Here is an 18135-nt window from a genome sequence, read left to right on the forward strand (position 1 = left end):
TGAATAAGAGCAAAACCAGCTACAGTGCCCTACATACTGTAACATATATCTGTAATAGTACCTACGTATTAAAATTTCRTATCTCTTATGCACCTTGGGCTGTTTGCATGAAATCCCATTTAATCTATTCACTCTCTACACAAATCTGACTCTAACTTTTCCTCCTGAGTGCGTGTCTGCTCTGCTCATTCAGGTACACACAGGAAGCAGGCTTGCATTATTTGGAATACAGTTTTCACAATGCAAAAGTAACTTACTTCTTAAAACACTATAGCTCAGCTGCCCTCCAACCCTCCCTTTAGCTAATGCTAAAAACCCCAAATTACAGAAATAGATAAGAGAAATATTTTGATATAATMTTAAGAATCCTTTGCAAAAGCATATGCACAAATTGTATGCATCATTCTATTTTGAAAACGTAATTATGACCAAGTTGAAATTTGATCCAGGTAAATAAAAGAATGAATTAGTAATTTGTAGACATCCCTCAAGACATTTTTAATTGAGTGTTGCTGCAKGAAAAACCCCTTTCCGGCCATTCCCAGCGGCACGGGGCTTCAAGTTGAGCATGGCAGTCATTGCCAACTGCATTAGATAGGGTGACTTCCAATTCTCTTATATGCAAKGCCAATTTCTTTTCCTTCCCCCAASGACTCCATGAAAGGACTTGAATGCTCACAACATGCATGTCTTGAATCTCATTGCTTTTCGCTCACTTTTAGAAATGTCAAGCCAGGGCAAAGGCATTTGACTTAGAATTGGCAATAACTTATCAAATCCCTATTTTTCAATTCCAATGTTTGCAACATATGTAAAGACAACTGAGTAAGTTGTTCAACATAGGTGTTGCTTTATCTACACTGCAGGGAGAATGACAGCTTTTCTTGTCTCCAAAAACAGCAAATGACTTGCAGCATACATTATTATATTCAGATCTTGACAGCTATCACATGGAAATTAATGTTTCTGGTTATATCCAGTATATTGTGAAATATTCAGCTGTGTTTCTATTGTGCACAAAATCAACTCCAAGTTCCTCATTTCTACATTCTTTTATAAGCATTTTATATGCTCAGTGGGAGGGACAGAAAAGACTTAGTTAATCATTAAGCTTTTTCTGTTTAGAAGGAAGTCATGCTGACTGTCCCAATTAATCAATGTCGGTGGGAGCCACAAAGGAAATGTAATGCAACGCTTCTCTGCTTCAGAATCCTCTGCTCTGGACAACAGATCTCTGGTTTCTAAGGAAGAGAGAAAAATGGCTAGGTAGTCTTTGCACTCATGTTTAAATGTCTTCTGAAGGGCTAGAAAATGGTATTTTTTCATTCTATTGTGATAGATAGGTGCCTTTCCGTACCTCTTTACCTCCAAAGTCTCTGTGGAATCCACCATTAGCAGTCTGGAAAAGTGGCCTAGAGGAAACCCAACATAGCAAGCTTCCAATGCAGCCCTAGGTGCTGTACATCTGGAGAGGCAAATAGGAGAGAAACACCCAAGCACGATGCAACGGGTCCCGCATGAAGCAAACAGAGAAGTTGCTTAGGACAAGTCTGCAAGCTCCTCTAAAGCTCACCTCAAACAAAAATACCGTGGTTCATGATGCTGGTGCAAAAGAGAAAAATTACCTTCCAAATTTGCCTCAGGGATACTTTTCCCACTGTCATTGTGAACATTATTTTTTTTTYCCCCTCTCCTCTCCAGGAATTTCCCATTTCAGTAAGCAGTCCTTTTTATTTTACTTGGATAATCTTTTACTTTCCTGTTAAGCCTGCAAAAAGGCTCAGTGTTATCAAAAGGTCAAATCCTGTTTGCCTTACATTAGTGGTCCTACTGGTCTTCAAGGAACTAGCTAGAGGAGTTAAAAGCAATAGGACTTTAAGTCTTTATGCAGGCACACACATAAGCTTCTCCCAGGAACCCACTGTTAAGTCTTTCCCCTTTATGAAAATCATTCTATTTTTTCCTGCATATGGTTCCTAATGTATCTTTAGAGCATCAYTGACTTCTTGACTGAGGTTTCTATWGAAATGCYGYCCATTAAGCTGTATTGTAGCCTCCTTGGTACTCTATTTTATCACTAGTTCTTTTCATGGGAGCACTGTGCCAACATCATTGTCTTACTTTCCTTCTGAGTTACATCCATGTAAAGTGCTTAATTATAGGCTGCAGMAGGCTTTGCAATTTTAATTCCTTGACAAATACAAGCTTTTTTCTTAAAGAACTGTTTAGTGCTTACCCTCTATCACTTTCGATAGATATTTTAATTTGYATATAGATTATACATTTGCAGGGTAATTCCATTAAAGAAAGTATAGTTCCGGCCACGGAAAAATAGTATAACTGAAAGAAATTCTAAGTTCACTGTTTGTAACATTTATTTTTACAAATTCCAGATTTTTATGAACATGAAAGCCATTTTTTGTTTGTTTTTAAATGAAAATACATCTTTTCTACCTCATATGACTTTTTTTTGCAGAGGGAACACAGCTGGATGGCATTTATTTTCCAATTTCTATAGTAGTAGCCACAATTAATAGTCATATTGATATGCTACATTTACAGAATAGAATGTTTGCACACGCGAGATTTCAAAATATCAGGAAGTACTTTCATTTGATAATCAAATCTTAGAACAAAACATTGTCTCATTCATTTCTGAGTAGCTCTGAATGACAAAAAAGATTATTTCAGTGTTTGTTTCAAAAAACACACATGGGACCATCAAGGGAAAAAGAGCATTTGAATACCACAGACCAAAATAATACTGCTGTGAATAAAACATGGTCTAATTTACCATACACCATTATTTGTATAACTTTGCAAATGTATTTTGAATATATTAATTTCTAGGAATAATAGCAGCATCAATTTAATGATTGCACATTGAAGAACTTACTGAATATGAAATTTATTTGCCGTACCATGAAGTCTGAAGTACTATGTTTCTTCATTGCTCACAAGTAGCAATGTCACGAGCAGGAAAACTTTAGTGCCAYCATTTACAAAAAAAGACTCTTTCTTAATGTCTTTTCAAGAAATTGTCTTTGCTTTAATGGATGGAGAATAAAAGGTGTTTCTACTCCCTGCTCTTCAGTTCTGTGCTGATGGATGGCATTGCTTATGGATGCAACAGATGCAAAACACCTGGGCAAACCCTTTTTCTGGCCAAAATGACCTATTGCTGCAAGACACTTCAAAGCTGAGACAGAGCATCTTTCGAGGTAGCCACTGGCTGTTTTCTACAGGAATAAAGCTAACAGAAGTGCTATGAAGAACTGAACTTTGGGCAGAGAGAACTCAAACCAAACAGGGAGAAACGTGAGCGACAAGGAGACGCACGGGGGCCAGGCAGCGGGAGAGCCGGCTCTTGGGCTGGCCACCAGCCAGGCAGATGTGGCCACAGAGCCTGTGCACTTCCAAACCTCCTCCGTCAAACGCAATCTCGTTTTTGCATTTGCAGCTAGGAACYAAACGTCAGACAGCACGGTTTGGTGGAACTGCAAAGTAAGTKCCTAAGGACATATCGTTTTGATACAGAAACCTAAAAGGAGGGCTTTGCTCCACAATGAAGGGTTTCCTACTGAGCACAGACACATGGTACTATTGAATACRGCTTTTTTTTYTTTAAACTGTAAAATGTATTAAAATAAACATATTTATATAGACTTCTTCCTCCCCTCCTGCCTCTCTCTTACACACAAACTCAAAACAGTACTGCAGAGAGAAAAAAAAAAAAAAAGGGAAAAAATACACAATAACAGACACCTTTATCAGCCTCCGCCATCTGTGTTCCTTTAGTTTGATCCAAGTATTTTGGCAGGCATGTGAGCAGTTTTCTCCTACCCAATATCATCCTGCCCTGTAAAGAAAATGTTCACTCCCACTTCCTTCTCTCTCCGTCAGTGCATGGGTCAAGTAGTGTGCTAAATCTGTCAGTTGCTGGACTTAAAATAATAAGGCATCTCTGCTTATGTTTAATTAATTATGATTTCAACATGATCACTTAACCTTATAGTGAGTAACTGCAACCCYACTTGATAACGCTGCCCAGAGAAATAAACAGATGATAAAAAATACAACTTTCAGTGCTCATCATAGGAATCACTTGGTGTAAAAAATTTATACTTAAGCCAATTGTGACTCTCTGAAAGTTAGAAAATGTACGAGTTAGTTGTTAGAGACAAACATAGCGGAAGAAAAACTTCTACTTCACATAAGATCATGAAACCTAAAAATTAATTTTCAGGTGATAGTACATAACTATGAGGGCTAAAAAAAAATCTAGGTTTTCCTTCATGTGTTCACTAAAATTAGAAAGGTACAGATTATTTTCGCAGAGGTGACAAGGATAAAGACTCCATTGAGTTAAGSGGAGTAGGAAGGGGCTAAACAAAACTCCTCAAAACATAAGAGGAAAAACAAACCAAAAAAACACACACAGAAAAGTGATTTAAGTAACTACACATAAACATAAAAAACAATACACATAAATAAAATACAGGTCTCTAAAGAGTAAGAGTGTAACATACCACAGTTTGCCTTCTGCTCCCAGCCTTGTAATTGCAATGTCTTCATACTTTTGACAGCATGACATCTTGATGGATTAAAAAGATTTGTTGTATTGAAAAGAATAAATAACGGGGAAAGCACCAGGGAACCTACAAATGTAATATGATACAAAAGAAAAACCCTATGGAAAATACCAAGCTTTAAGTAGATAAACTACAGACATATACCATAGCTCAGGCATCTTATTTACTCCTGTGAACGATTTCTGTAGAATTCTCTTAATTTAAGAAAAAAAGATGCAAAAGAAGAAGTTTACACGAGAAGTCCTCACTCCACAGTTTTTGCTCTGTCTCTCCAAGGAACGATTCCTCTCCTGGTACAGTGGTAAACAAAATTACACATTTTCCCAAATACAGTGTCTATGGCAAATGCACACCTTTAGCTTAATATTAAGTAGTATTTTTGTTCCTCTCTCCCTCTCCTCTCTCTCCCTTTATAGACATATATCCACATATATYTATGTATCTTGTGATGTTAAGTAGATATTTTTCTCTCCAGCTGCTACATATCAAATCTCTGTTTTGATAGCCAGTTGTTATTGCTGAGTTTAACTTAGCATTATCTACTTTTCTAAAAAAAAAGCTTCTAAATGTTATTTAAATTAATTCCACACAATAAAAATAAARAGAAAACTACAAACCCGGAGAGGTGAAACACATACGCATTCTTCATATATTCTTCAAAATAATAGCTTTCCTGTGGCTTCAAGAAATGTTGCAGTTACCAAAATAAAGCTAGTACACAATGTTAAAATTTTACCTATACATATTTTAATGTGAAAAAAAAAAAACTTGAAAAGATTTCAAAAGCATTAAAATTGAATGAGTAATTATTATGGACTATGTTAATAAACCACTCTAATAAAAAAGAAACATGAGGAAGTGTGTTGGGAGAAGKGGAGGTAGACAGACAGAAAAAATATATGCATATATAAATAAATAAAACATAAAATACTGCAGGATGGGACTGGAACTAAGTCAAACGTGCGAGATTCTTCAGCACTTCAGCCTATCAGTTCCTTCAGTGCCATCCACACAYTCTTCAATCAGGAGCAAACTGCACCATTACCCCTCAGAAGCTAAAATAACCATTTTACAACTCCTTTGCAGGACACCTTCATCAAGTACTTTACCCAGAGGTATGAGGCAATAAGCAGTTGTGTCCTCCTTGGCGTTTAGGAGACCCAGAAGAGCAACCCCAAGGGGCAGGGCACACCATTGCCTTGAGTCACAGTGCCCCTCTGGTTGCTACAGGACAAATAAATCTGCCCCTTTGCCTTGCACCCTTTGCACTTCTGGTGCTGATGGCAACCTGGGGCTTGGCTGCTGCAGGAGAGCAAACAGGGACGTGGGGATGAGCGACAGCTGGGTGCTACAGAGGAAAAATAGAGTTCTTRACAGTCTGGTTCTGAGTCTGTTCAACTGACTGCCTGACAAGAGCATTATTTTGATGAGAGTCTGTATACTTGTATTTAGAAAACCATAACTGCCATTAGGTGAGGCTGAATAATGTCAATATCAGAAAACAAACATTACTTTCATGTTAATGCTGATAATATATTCACCAGGCACACAGTACATTTCTAACTACTCTTATTTGTTCCTCTTAGTGCATTTATGAGAGAAATCCTTTCTTCATTTTCCAGATCTCTCAGAGGGTGCTAAAGGCACCATCCCCTGGGAGAGAGAAAATGAAATTAAAGACCCCACGGTGCTGAGCCGCTCTGCAGCAACCCCCAGAGCAGCACACAAACATCTCCCACCAAGTGAGCAAGCCTTGGAGACAGCCAACAGGCCTCAGGGATTAGCAAAAAGAAAAGCTTTAGACAAACGTTTCTCTGCCCATGAGTTAGCCCCAAAATGTTCTCTGCCTTTCCCTGCACACCACAACTCGGGTCTGCTATGATTTAGCCTCCCTTGTCCCAGGAACCCTCCATGAGGGGATCCCACCTCAAGGCCATGGGGGCAGTTCACATCCCTGCAGAAGATGCTCTTCTCCAGAAGAAGCCGTCACAGCTCCACCCATCCATCTGATCCATGGATTCTGCTCAAAGTTATTACCACATACATGCTTTTGACCAGATAACATCAGAATGCCTTTCTGTCTGTATAGCTGGATGTCTGGACAGCAGTGCTATATATAGTATGCAAACCCTTACACACTAATCCAAGATGATTATGCCAATATGAGCAATAGCCTATCAAAAGTGTGTGTGAAGACTGCAGCATATTAAATACCAAGTCAAATGCTCCCTTGCATTACTTTTTTTGCATAGCTGTTGGCACATAAATTACCACTTCTTTCAGAAGTTCGCTGAAAGTCCTTTGCATTARATAATATTAATATATGTTTTTACAGCATAATCATAGCTATCAGTTTCCATCTGTTCTACAACTCTTTTGGTATGTTATTGCTCTGAGGAAGTAAACAACTCTACTCTTAGTCTAGACTAAGGAGTCTAATTAAAATATAAGATTTATTAGACTAGAGAGAAGCATCTTGGTAAAACAAAGACACAGTTCCCCTAACATATCTGGTATTATTTTTGGCAAAGTGAAGTAGGGCTATAAATTGACCGATGCAGGTCATATGACGTACCATACTGATCTGGCATCACATTTCTTTACTCTAAGTATGYTAGGAAAACTCTTTGTTTTACTTCAATTTTATTTGCAATAAATTTCATTTTTAATTAGAACCCCAGAGTATTAAAGCTTGTCTACGCACAGGTTTTGCGCAGAAATAATTACACTGGTAACAAACCCAACCTAGTTAACAGTAATGCTACTCCCCAGTCTAGACATAGTTAAAACAACCTAGTCCAGTATAACTGTCATGCCAGGGGTTTTTTTTGGTATAAACTAAACTGAGGGAACCACCTTTTGAGGGTGTTTGAACAATATTCAACCTATTAAAGAGAACATGAAAGTATCTGGAGCATCTTTCCATCAGTCCAAAGGGTATGAACATCCTCTAAGAGGCTACAGGACCTGCAGTTTGGAGGGTTAAGMCATGCACAGGAAACAGGCAAAGACAAAAGGAGATTTAAGGAGCCAGCAACAACAGGGTTTTATCACAGAAAAGCTAATGATACCACCTATAGGTAGGAAGACCACAGGAACCCTGCTGACCAAGTTTGAAGATCTTCYCATTAATAAACACAGCCGTCCGTTKCTTCATGTAAGACTAACACATGGAAAGAAACCCACACTCTAATAAACTGGGGGATATTAATTAACTTGGAAAGCTTGTTAATATCAGTAGAACCTGAGATTTTTATGAAGAATTTAACACCTGACAAAACTAAACGCATGAAAGTTCTGCACTCATTTTGAGACTTTATTTCCTATGTTTGCCTTAGAGGTAAATGAAAGGTACTATATTTTCCATAATGAAGAACTTTATGTTAAATCACTGGATTTTTAAACACAAMAACTGTGCATTTTTTGCATGTAAGGTCACTTTACAAGGCTTCAAAGATAAAGAAAGGAAAAATTCTAAATATTAAGAGAATTCAGCAAGACAGCCACTGAAGTGAAAAATGATGGAAACAGGGACAACTTGGAACTATCTGAAAAGCACGAATTCGTTTGGAGCGGTTTTTGATGCAGGTCACATTCATCACTCCCCTGTATTCAAGGAAAGCTCCCAGGTTCTCTCTCAGGGCAAGTGACAACAACACGTTAAATAATCATACATTTTGCAGAATCAATAATACCAGAACTAAGGAGGAAAAAAAAAAAAAAAGAGAGAGAGAGACTTTGGAACTCTGACAAGGAGGCAGATTTTCATTGTTTACTCAAATGTTTCATAAGAACTTTCCTTTGTCAAGTACAATTAATGTGCCATGTATCGCTAAAGAATAAAATGATTCATAAGCAGTTCGAACACAGCGAGGGCTCCATTGTTCCTGCTTGTGCTGGTAAACACGAGGCACGCCACACAATGCTCACCAAAAGCATTTCGGGGTCTCCTGCTAAATTTAAGTGTTGCTCTAAGTCTGTAGGGTAAAGCCTTTAAGGCATTATATTTTTTAAYCAATTCACATCTTTCCACTTTTGGACACCCCCACGGTACAGGGCTTCAGACACCCCAAACGAGCCGAGTTGAAGGAACTAGGCTGGACTGAGTCRTGAGACTACTGAATGGGGTAAGGAGAGGAAAATGCCCAAAGCCAGCAGAAGGGGCGCTGGGTGGAGAGCAGGRCTGAGCACGGGAGCCAAGGAAGGGCTGTGTCAATGAAGAAAGGGCAGGGTGGGTGTGCGGGCAGCCTCCTCGCCAGGGCTCAGCCCAGAGGAGCTGGCTGCAGCAGGAAAAGTCCGACTGGAAGGACAGGGGAGAGGCACTGCCTGAGACAGGGCATCCGAGATGAACATCTGACTGCACTAAATTGAGCTTATATTAACAGCAGACACTTCCAGTCCCTTACCACCTTCCACCTACCCCCTTAGCAGTCCTAAGGAGGCAAGAAATCCTTGTGCACACATCTACTCCTGGCAAGCATCTATTATCACTATGTACGATATTGGATTTTAAAAWTGTATTATTGTCTTCTTTCTGTGGAAGCAATCCAAGCCCAAGCTTCCTTGGACTACCTACTTCAAATATTTGGAAGATRTTTAACTGAAAAACTCCCAAATTGTGACCCTCTCCTTTCCCATGGGTTATATACATGTTGGCACCATTGTTTCCCAGTAAACCCAYGGCTCCTTCGGAGGAAAGTATCCACTTAAGGGTTAAACACGYAAACCAGAGGTTCTGTCTAATTCTCTTTAATCTCTAGCCGATTAAAGATGACTGGGTATTGTTCTCATGTTCCTATTCCCAGAAATGGGGGGGACTATAGGGTCCCAAAGCATATTATCCAAACTATCATACAACATGCACTTTTTTTTGTTTGTTTTAGAAACTCCGACTGAATAGAAATGTGTAGTTTTGGTATGATCCCAATATCCATAAAACCTTTCTACATTAAACAGAATCATTATGGTGAAGTCCTCCAGCACCTGCTTGAAAGGGTTAAAAGAGAATTTCTGCTAGAGAGCTAAGAGAAGGGAGCTAAGCAGTCGGTTTCTTTTTCAGCAGAAACATGAACAAAGACATGCACAGTGGTAAACAGCACAGAGGAGCTCCCATTAGGATGCTTATATTGTTTTTTACCACAGAAGAACAATGCAATACTTAATGACTAATAAAAAGTRTGGGGAGGAGGGGCGGAAAATAGCCAGATTTTAGTCAGCGTAGATCATAGAGAACAGTAGGCTACCAGATCCAAAACCAGACCAAAAAAACCCAAACACCTGCACCTTTCAAAGTCTATGGCACACCTCTCTAGAAGGACCTCATCTGGTTGCAGAATACATTGGAATGAGACRTTCTAGTTTCATTGCAAGTCTCAAGCTATTCAGTACTTGGAGCACAAAACTTAACTCATGATTTAAAAAACAAAACAAAACAAACTTAGAAAAAGTGACCATACAACTCTGGTCACTACATAAGAAATACATTTGTAGTCAGATCCAATATGGCAAAGATGTGCAATACTGGTTTTTCAGCTGATAAAGCAATGGGTAAACGATTGGGAAAAGAGTTCAGTGACAGAGCCTAGGAAAAGCTCTTAATCATACCATTTCCTAAGGATAAAGATCCATGGGTTAGATTTTTTTATACAGTGGTTTCACACAGGCAAGCTCGTCTTTTATACTGTCTGCTGACCAGACAGTGCCTAGTAACTATTTCCAACCCCTTTAACTCATACCTATAGCCATTCCTAAAGCTTAACTTACAAAACAAAACRAAAAACACAGTAACCTTTCCTTGCTACTGCTGCTCTGCCAAGTTCGGTAGCCAGTGGCTCCAAGTACTCCCTTGTGTCAAAGCACAACTAAGGTGATGTGGGGTATTAGGGCAGAAAGCACAGGAAACAATAAGGCAGAATGGAGATGTCAAATAGAGCTTATCAATATTCTTTTCCACCTCGACCAGTCTAAACCCCAAACCCAGCATATTCTTTATGGGAGACAGCAAAAAAAMCCACAGGAGCGTTAATCTTTTTCTCATTAACAAAACTCATGAGCGCACCGCTTCTCYGCTCAGAAAACGGTGACAGCTTCAAACGCAGCGGTACCTGACATGCTTGCTCGTGTCTCGACAAAGCTGATGACATTCTGTACAAAAGCATGCTTCATTTCTGTGACCTTAAATACTCCAGAGGCTCACGTGCATTCATTGTTCCCAATTGTTCTAGCTGTTCCACCATTCTAGTCACCACCTTGCAAATCACAACTAAAGSAAAATTGCCAAATTATAGAATTGGTGCATTAAGACTTGAACATGAGTGTTCTTTAGGATGGAAGGTAAAAAACTGTTCTACTTCTTCCAAAAGCARAAGCCATTCAGGGGAAGCTGTTGAGAAAGACTACATGTGATTATGAGCTATTAAAAAAAGTTGACTATCATTCATAATATATTTCTATAGAAGCACAGCAATCTTACGTTTGTTTTGGGGAAAATGTGTTTTAGAAGCTATAAAGATGTAGACCAAGAGTAGTATGAAATCCTAGCTCTTGCCTATGGCTTTCAATAGTCTTTACAGAATAAAACATTTGTTTTTGATTTGAGGAGCAGTTTGTGTTCAACAATGTAAAACTGGTTTAAAATTTCAATGGTTGTTTTCTTCATTGTTCAAATATTCTTCTTAAATAGATTTATAATATGTGCAACTATGCCAACYACCAGGTCCCCTATTAGCCCTTCAGTCAGGCAGCTCTTTACTTGCATGGGCAGACAAAAAGTTACAGATCATCATCCAATATCCACAGAGAAATGCTTACACCTCAAAACAACTGTTCACCCGGACAAAATATGATCTAGCAGTTACTCAACTTTTATCAATTTTTGCTTTTATCTTCTGTAAGTTATTAGCAAGGGTGCAAAGACTTATACAACAGGAACCTTCGATCATGAAAGCAATATGCATTACAAACTAACATCACATTGTTCAGATGCATTGCAGTTCTTCCTCACATGATAAGCAAAAAGCATTACACTATGTACACCACTAAAATAAGCTCCACCGTACACATCGAGAAACGTTTTCTGAGTTCAAGGACCGCTTAAATTCCCAGCTTAAACAAATGAGCATTTTGTAGAGTGCCGAGTATAGCCAGCACAAGAAAGTGAGGCCGCATACCTTTACAAATGATACTGAAAAACACAGGAAAACAAAACACTATCGATGCCAAGTAGCAGATGTAAAAATACCACATTCACCGGGACAAAACAAAAATACCCCAAGTGACCACAGCATCACTGGTGGCTCCACACTGAAAGACCTGTCTCTGAAGGGGAAATATATACAGTGGTAAGGCCCGGGACGTGAAAGGCTACGCAACGCTGARGTAATGCTCCTTGCTGGTGAGGGAAAGGGTTGGAGCACGGCATTCTTCCGGCATCCCCTGTTGTTGACCTGCTCAGCAGTGTCGGCTCCAGACTGCCAGGGAGTGAAAGTTAAGTGAGTAATAGCAAGATGAGGAAGGCAGCTCCAGACACAGTGCAACTTAAGCCAAACAAGATTCCCTTTCACAAGGGCTTTCCCAGTCTTCACCTCGAGGGCGATATAAAYGGCGTGTGCCTTTAGCTCTGTGGCTCAATTAACATGCCCTGAAAAGTGGCAATCTGCACCTCACAGCTGAGGCTCTGTTTTCTACCCTTTGCAGCTCAAGCTAATTGCGTAGAGAGCACTTAAAGACCCTTCTGTCAACTGATGGGCAAAGACCATTTCATGTTCATCTGTGAACATGAAGAAAGGAGTAATAGTAGATCTGCAAAATATGAGATATGCTTTAGGAACTTAACCAGGAACACCATAAAGAAAGGGGGAATGTTCAGATGTGGGACACTAAACAAACTCTTCAGGCAGCAATTCCCTACTGGCCAATTCTCAAACACATYGACATGACCACTGTAACGAAAGCCCACATAGGGATAGATGTGGGCCCAGTGACAGCCCACATAGGGATAGAAAGACTAAAACTAATTAATGATTGCTAAAATATGAAGACATCTAAAACTCATATGCCTGTGATGAAGGCTAAAATATTTAGTACCTACTAGTGTCACGCCTGAAGCAGCAAAGCTTAAGCTACACTCAAACCTCTGCCACACGTTTAGAGGTAGCTTGGGAAAAAASAGTTGGAGGCACACCGACTGAAAGGTTATCTTGAATTAATGGACAGACTTAATTTTCACCTCACTTCTGCTGTGCACCGATATCTTTAAAATGGTCAATTAATACAGCAAATACATCGAACGGCTTCATTATGAAGGAAACCTGTAAATAATCATCACGTAAAAAATTTACCTCAGCTCGCTGCGTGCGGGGCAAGGCAGACGATTTTTCAATGGCATACACATCCACCAGGTAGAGACGCGCGCCCTGCTCCCTGTCCAGAATGGCAGCAGTCTGTATCACGCCGTTGTGGCGCCCAATGGTAAAGAGGCGTCCCAGACTTTTATCTTCACAGCGGACAGACACTATGTAATATTCCACCTGGGCCTCCGAACCCCGTGGGCTGGCTGCTTCTATGGATATGACGTTTGTCCCGATAGGCTCACCTTCCTTTAAGATAGTTATGTATTTTGGCTGAGTGAAGATGGGCCCGTCAACGCCCTGCAGAATTATAGTCATCTCAGTGGTAGATTTTCTTCGTTCGGGGCCAAGATCCGTAGCAGAAACTATGAGATTGTAGATGAGCTGCGAAGGCACCAAAGCTGATGCTACTCTTAGATCTCCACTGTAACGATCCACAATGAAGGTCTCTGTATCTCCATTGATTATTTCATATTCCACTTCCCCGTTGGCGCCCTCGTCAGGATCTGCGGCAATGATTGTAGTTAGGATCGAACCGATGACAACTGAAGGGTCGGCAGCAAGAGCGTTTTGCGATACAAACACMGGAACATTGTCATTTTGATCCGTCACCAAAATGGTCACGTTCTTCATAGCAAATCGCCTGGATTCCACAGGAACAGCCTGATCAGTGGCTTTGACTGTTAATTCAAAGAGATTAGCAAACTCGCGATCTATTTCAGCATTGGTAAATATTGTCCCTCTGACTCCATCTATACGGAAATGGTTACCTCTTGGCATCTGTTGAATGATGGCATACGTCAACTGCCCATTAATATCTGCATCTGGATCGTGAGCAGTTACGGAAATGACAGAACTACCAACAGGAATGTTCTCAACAATAGATTTAAAAATGTCCCCCGGAGGAAAATTAGGAGGATTGTCATTAAAATCTCTAACATGTATTACTACTGACATTGTAGATGACCGTGGTGGCCTTCCCTGGTCTTTCGCAGTTATGTTTAGCTTATATAAAGACTGCGTCTCAAAGTCCAACTTCTTTGCAAGAAAAATACTACCAGTGTTGGGACTGATGCTAAAGGTGCCATGGTTGTTTGTCCCAGTAATACTATAATGGAGGTCAGCATTGTCACCCGAATCCGAATCAGTGGCAGTCACAGAGGACACAAGTTCACCAACTCTCATATTTTCCAAGACATCCACTAACAAAGTGGCTTTAGGGAAGGAAGGACTGTTGTCATTCTCATCTAAAACATCAATGCTCAGGGTGCAAGTAGAGCTTAGGGGAACTGCTCCAGAGTCTACCGCTTGGATGACAAGCGAATAAGATGCAGTAGCTTCATGATCCAGTTTGCCTATCAATGTCACCTGGCCTGTGCTACTATCTATTGTGAACTGCTTTTCTTCATTTCCCTTGATTACAGAATAGTGAATCAACCCATTATCCCCTTCATCAACATCGGAGGCAGAAACTCTCAGGACCTGCGTCAGATTTGCTGCCAGTTCTGATATAGTAGCTTGGTAGAGATCTTTTAGAAATTTGGGGGCGTTATCATTGATATCTTTCATATAGATCTGCACAGTTGCCTGATCCTTTAGAGGCTTTGGCAACCCTTGATCTGTTGCTATCACCGTAAGACTAAACACGGCAGCTCCTCGTTGTCTCATAAGAGCTTCCCTGTCAAATTGGTGAGTGCTTGTTATTTCACCAGTTATTGTGTTCAGCTCAAAATCTGGTTGCATATGCTCAAATGAATACCTGACTTCACCGTTCAGCCCAAAGTCTTTATCTACAGCATTTATTTTACCTACATACGATCCACCTCTCTGCTCCTCTTCAAAATAAAATACATAGTTGGTGCTGTTAAACAGTGGCCTATTATCATTTACATCCTCCAGAATTACAGTAACATTCACAGTAGCATTGAGAGGTTCTACTGCTCTGTCAGAAGCAACAACCAGCAAAACATATCTTTCTTGAAGCTCACGGTCCAGTTCACTCTTTATATACAGCTGACCATCTGGGAATATGCCAAAGGCATCCCCAGTATTTCCTTCAATTATACTGTATGCTATTTCCCCATTTACACCCGAATCTTTGTCAGAAGCCTGTACTTTAAAGAACCGGGAATTCACAGCCTCTGACTCCAAAATAGTCACTTCATAGGAAAGCTGGTCAAACACAGGTGGATTATCATTTACATCGTGAACAGACACAGTCAAGATGAAGTTGGAGGACAACTGTGGAACTCCCATATCAGAGGCCAGAATCTCTACCTGGTAAGACCCAGCRTTTATGTCAAGTGGCCCTGTTAAGCTTATGGCACCTGTTTTCTCATTGACTGAGAACAAGCCCTTTGGGTTTTGCTTAAGGCTGTAAAGGACCACTCCATTAACACCTTCATCAGGATCAAGAGCTTTGGCCTGGAAAATGGTGTGCCCAGCTTTCCAGTTTTCAACCACGTTTACACTCTCCACCGAATGAACGAAGTGGGGGGAGTTGTCATTTAAGTCTTTGACAGTTATATTGACCACAGTGTCTCCAGTTATTGCTCCACCACTAGCCACCACTTTCAGCTGGTAAAATGCTTGCTCTTCCCTATCAAGAATACTAGCAGTAGTGATCTGGCCGGTCGCTCTGTTGATGGCAAACATGCCCCTTTGGTCACCTCTTGTGATAAGGTAACTGATGTTGGTGTTGAGGTCCATGGTGGAAGCAAAAACAGTACCCACGTGATAACCGACGGCAACATTTTCAAAGACAACAAAACTGTACATGCCCTGGCTGAAAACAGGCGGGTTGTCCTGTGTGTCCAGGACAGTGATGGTGACAATAGCTTGGTTCTGTGACTGGAGATGGCCGCCATCAGTGGCCACTACCTGCAACTGGTAAGCAGTTTTCTCCTCTCTGTCGAGGGCAATTTTTGTTGTGATGACCCCTGTCTGGCCATGGACCTGAAACCTGGAGGTGTCTCCAGCCGAGATGCTGTACTTGACTGTCCCGTTGGGTCCCAAGTCAGGGTCAGTGGCAGACACTGTGGYCACATAAGTTCCAGCTGGCTCGTTTTCCTGGATGTGGGCAAAATACTGAACTGGGTAAAACACGGGGCTATTGTCATTCACGTCCAGCAGAGTCACATTAACCCGAGCTACTGAAGAAAGAGGAGGAGAACCTAGATCAGTGGCCAGGATCTGCAGGGAGAAATGAGCCTGCTCCTCCCTGTCCAGCTGCGAGACAGTGCTGAGCTTGCCTGTCACAGGATCCAAGCGAAAGACCCGTCGAGGAGCCACCATGGAAGAGCCGCTCGCGGCCACCGCTGGCTCGGCTTCCTGCAGGGAGAAGCGAACAGTCCCGTTRTCCCCCAGATCCCCATCGGTAGCACTCAGGATAAGCAACTCTGTTCCCAAGGGAGAGTTTTCAGACAGGGATATGTGGTAGCCATCCGGTTGGCTAAAAGAAGGTTTGTTATCGTTGATGTCCAGGATGGTGACCACGAGCTGAGCATAGGAGACCTTGGGCTGCACTCCCTGGTCACGGGCGCTGATGTTGAGCACCACCTCGGAGGCCGTCTCGCGGTCCAGCGCGCGGGCCAAGGAGGCCCCCGCCGCGGCGCTGCCCTCKCCGCCGGCCGTCGTCACCAGCCCGCTGTGCTCGCTGATGCGGAACCAGCCCAGCTCGTTGCCCGAAACGATGCTGTATTTCAGGTTGGCGTTGAGGCCGGAGTCGCGGTCCGTAGCGCTCAGGCCCCGCACGTAGCTGCCCAGGGGCACCTCCTCRCTGATGTTCACCCTGTACACGGACTGCCCGAAGACCGGCGGGTGGTCRTTAATGTCATTCACAAAAATCACCAGGCTGGCCACCGAGGAGCGGCTCACAGGAGCTGCCGCTGCCCCCTCGGGGGCAAGGGGAGATGTGGGGGAGCCCGCGGGTGGTGGCGGCGCCCCRTAGTTGTCGGCCACCGCCACGGTCAGGTTGTAGGCGGGGATGCGCTCCCGGTCCAACGCGGCTGCTACCTTTATGAGGCTCAGGTTGGGTACCTTACTGCTGTGCACCTCGAAGTGCCGCTGCTCGTTGCCCGCCAGGATGGACACGGAGATGTTGCCGTTGGCTGCGGGGGAGTCGGCGTCGCTCACTGTCAGCAAGGCCACCACGGTACCGGGCGCCGCGTTCTCGTCCACGGAGGCGAAGCGCGAGGTGGCAGGGAAGTAGCGGAACTTGACGCGGGGCTCGTTGTCGTTGACGTCGAGCAGGCGGATGACGGCCTCGGCGCGGCCGCTCAGCGCCGGCACGCCGCGGTCCGTGGCCTGCACCGTGAGCGAGTACTGCTGCCGCGCCTCGTAGTCCAGCGGCTCCCGGATGCGGATCACGCCGCTCTCGGGGTCCACCTCGAATGGGAGGCTCGCAGCGCCCTCCCCGCCGCCGCCGTCGCCTCCCTCCAGGCGGTAGCGGATGTCGGCGTTGGTGCCCTCGTCAGCGTCCGTGGCCGTCACCTGGAGCACGCTGGCGCCCACGGGCGCATCCTCGGGCACGCGYGCCTGGTAGAGCGTCTGGCTGAACACGGGCGGGTTGTCGTTGATGTCCTGCACGGTGACGTTGACCTGCAGGTAGCCCCGCCGCCGCGGCTCCCCCTTATCCTCCACCTGCACCAGGAGCTGGTAGGCGGCGGTGGCCTCGCGGTCCAGGCCRCCGCGGGACACCAGGTGCAGGAAGGCTCCCTCGCCGCTGGGGTTGAGCGTGATGTTGAGGCGGAAGCGGCCCTCCTCGTTGCCGGCCACGATGCGGTAGGAGCTGTGGTCCACGCCGTTGGTGCCGCTGTCGGCGTCGGTGGCCGTGTCGAGGATGAGCTGGCGCCCGCTGCCCGTGTCCTCCTTGAACGTGACCACGATGGAGGGGTCGGGGAAGACGGGCGCGTTGTCGTTGAGGTCGAGCACGAGCACACGCACCTCGCTGGGGTACGTGGGCTTGCTGGAGAGCACGACGAGGTCCACGACGTCGCTGGCGAGGCTCTCGCGGTCGATGGCGGCGCGCGTGTGCAGGGCGCCCGAGGTGCCGTTGATGGCGAAGAGCGCGTGCCGCTCGCTCAGGCGGTACGTGAAGCCGGCGCGCGTGGCCACGGTGCCCACCCACGTGCCGGCCGGCTGCTCCTCGAGCACGCGGAACACCTGCCGCGGCTCCGCGCCGCCGCGCGCCGCCG

The 18135-nt window shown here is 43.6% G+C and overlaps 1 protein-coding gene across 1 annotated transcript in view; it reads right to left on the reverse strand.

Annotated features, from left to right (window-relative positions):
- Positions 1-18124, reverse strand: part of FAT4 (FAT atypical cadherin 4) — a gene marked incomplete at its 5' end in the record, with an annotated part of 125691 nt that extends 107567 nt beyond the window's left edge. Inside the window, one exon of the mRNA XM_026051971.1 lies at positions 12932-18124. Coding sequence (XP_025907756.1) covers positions 12932-18124 — 5193 coding nt within the window. The remainder of the gene's footprint in view (positions 1-12931) is intronic.
- Positions 18125-18135: the final 11 nt, after the last annotated feature.

Source organism: Nothoprocta perdicaria, unplaced genomic scaffold (assembly GCF_003342845.1).
Source record: "Nothoprocta perdicaria isolate Ctin4 unplaced genomic scaffold, notPer1 scaffold_81, whole genome shotgun sequence".
NCBI lineage: Eukaryota > Metazoa > Chordata > Aves > Tinamiformes > Tinamidae > Nothoprocta > Nothoprocta perdicaria.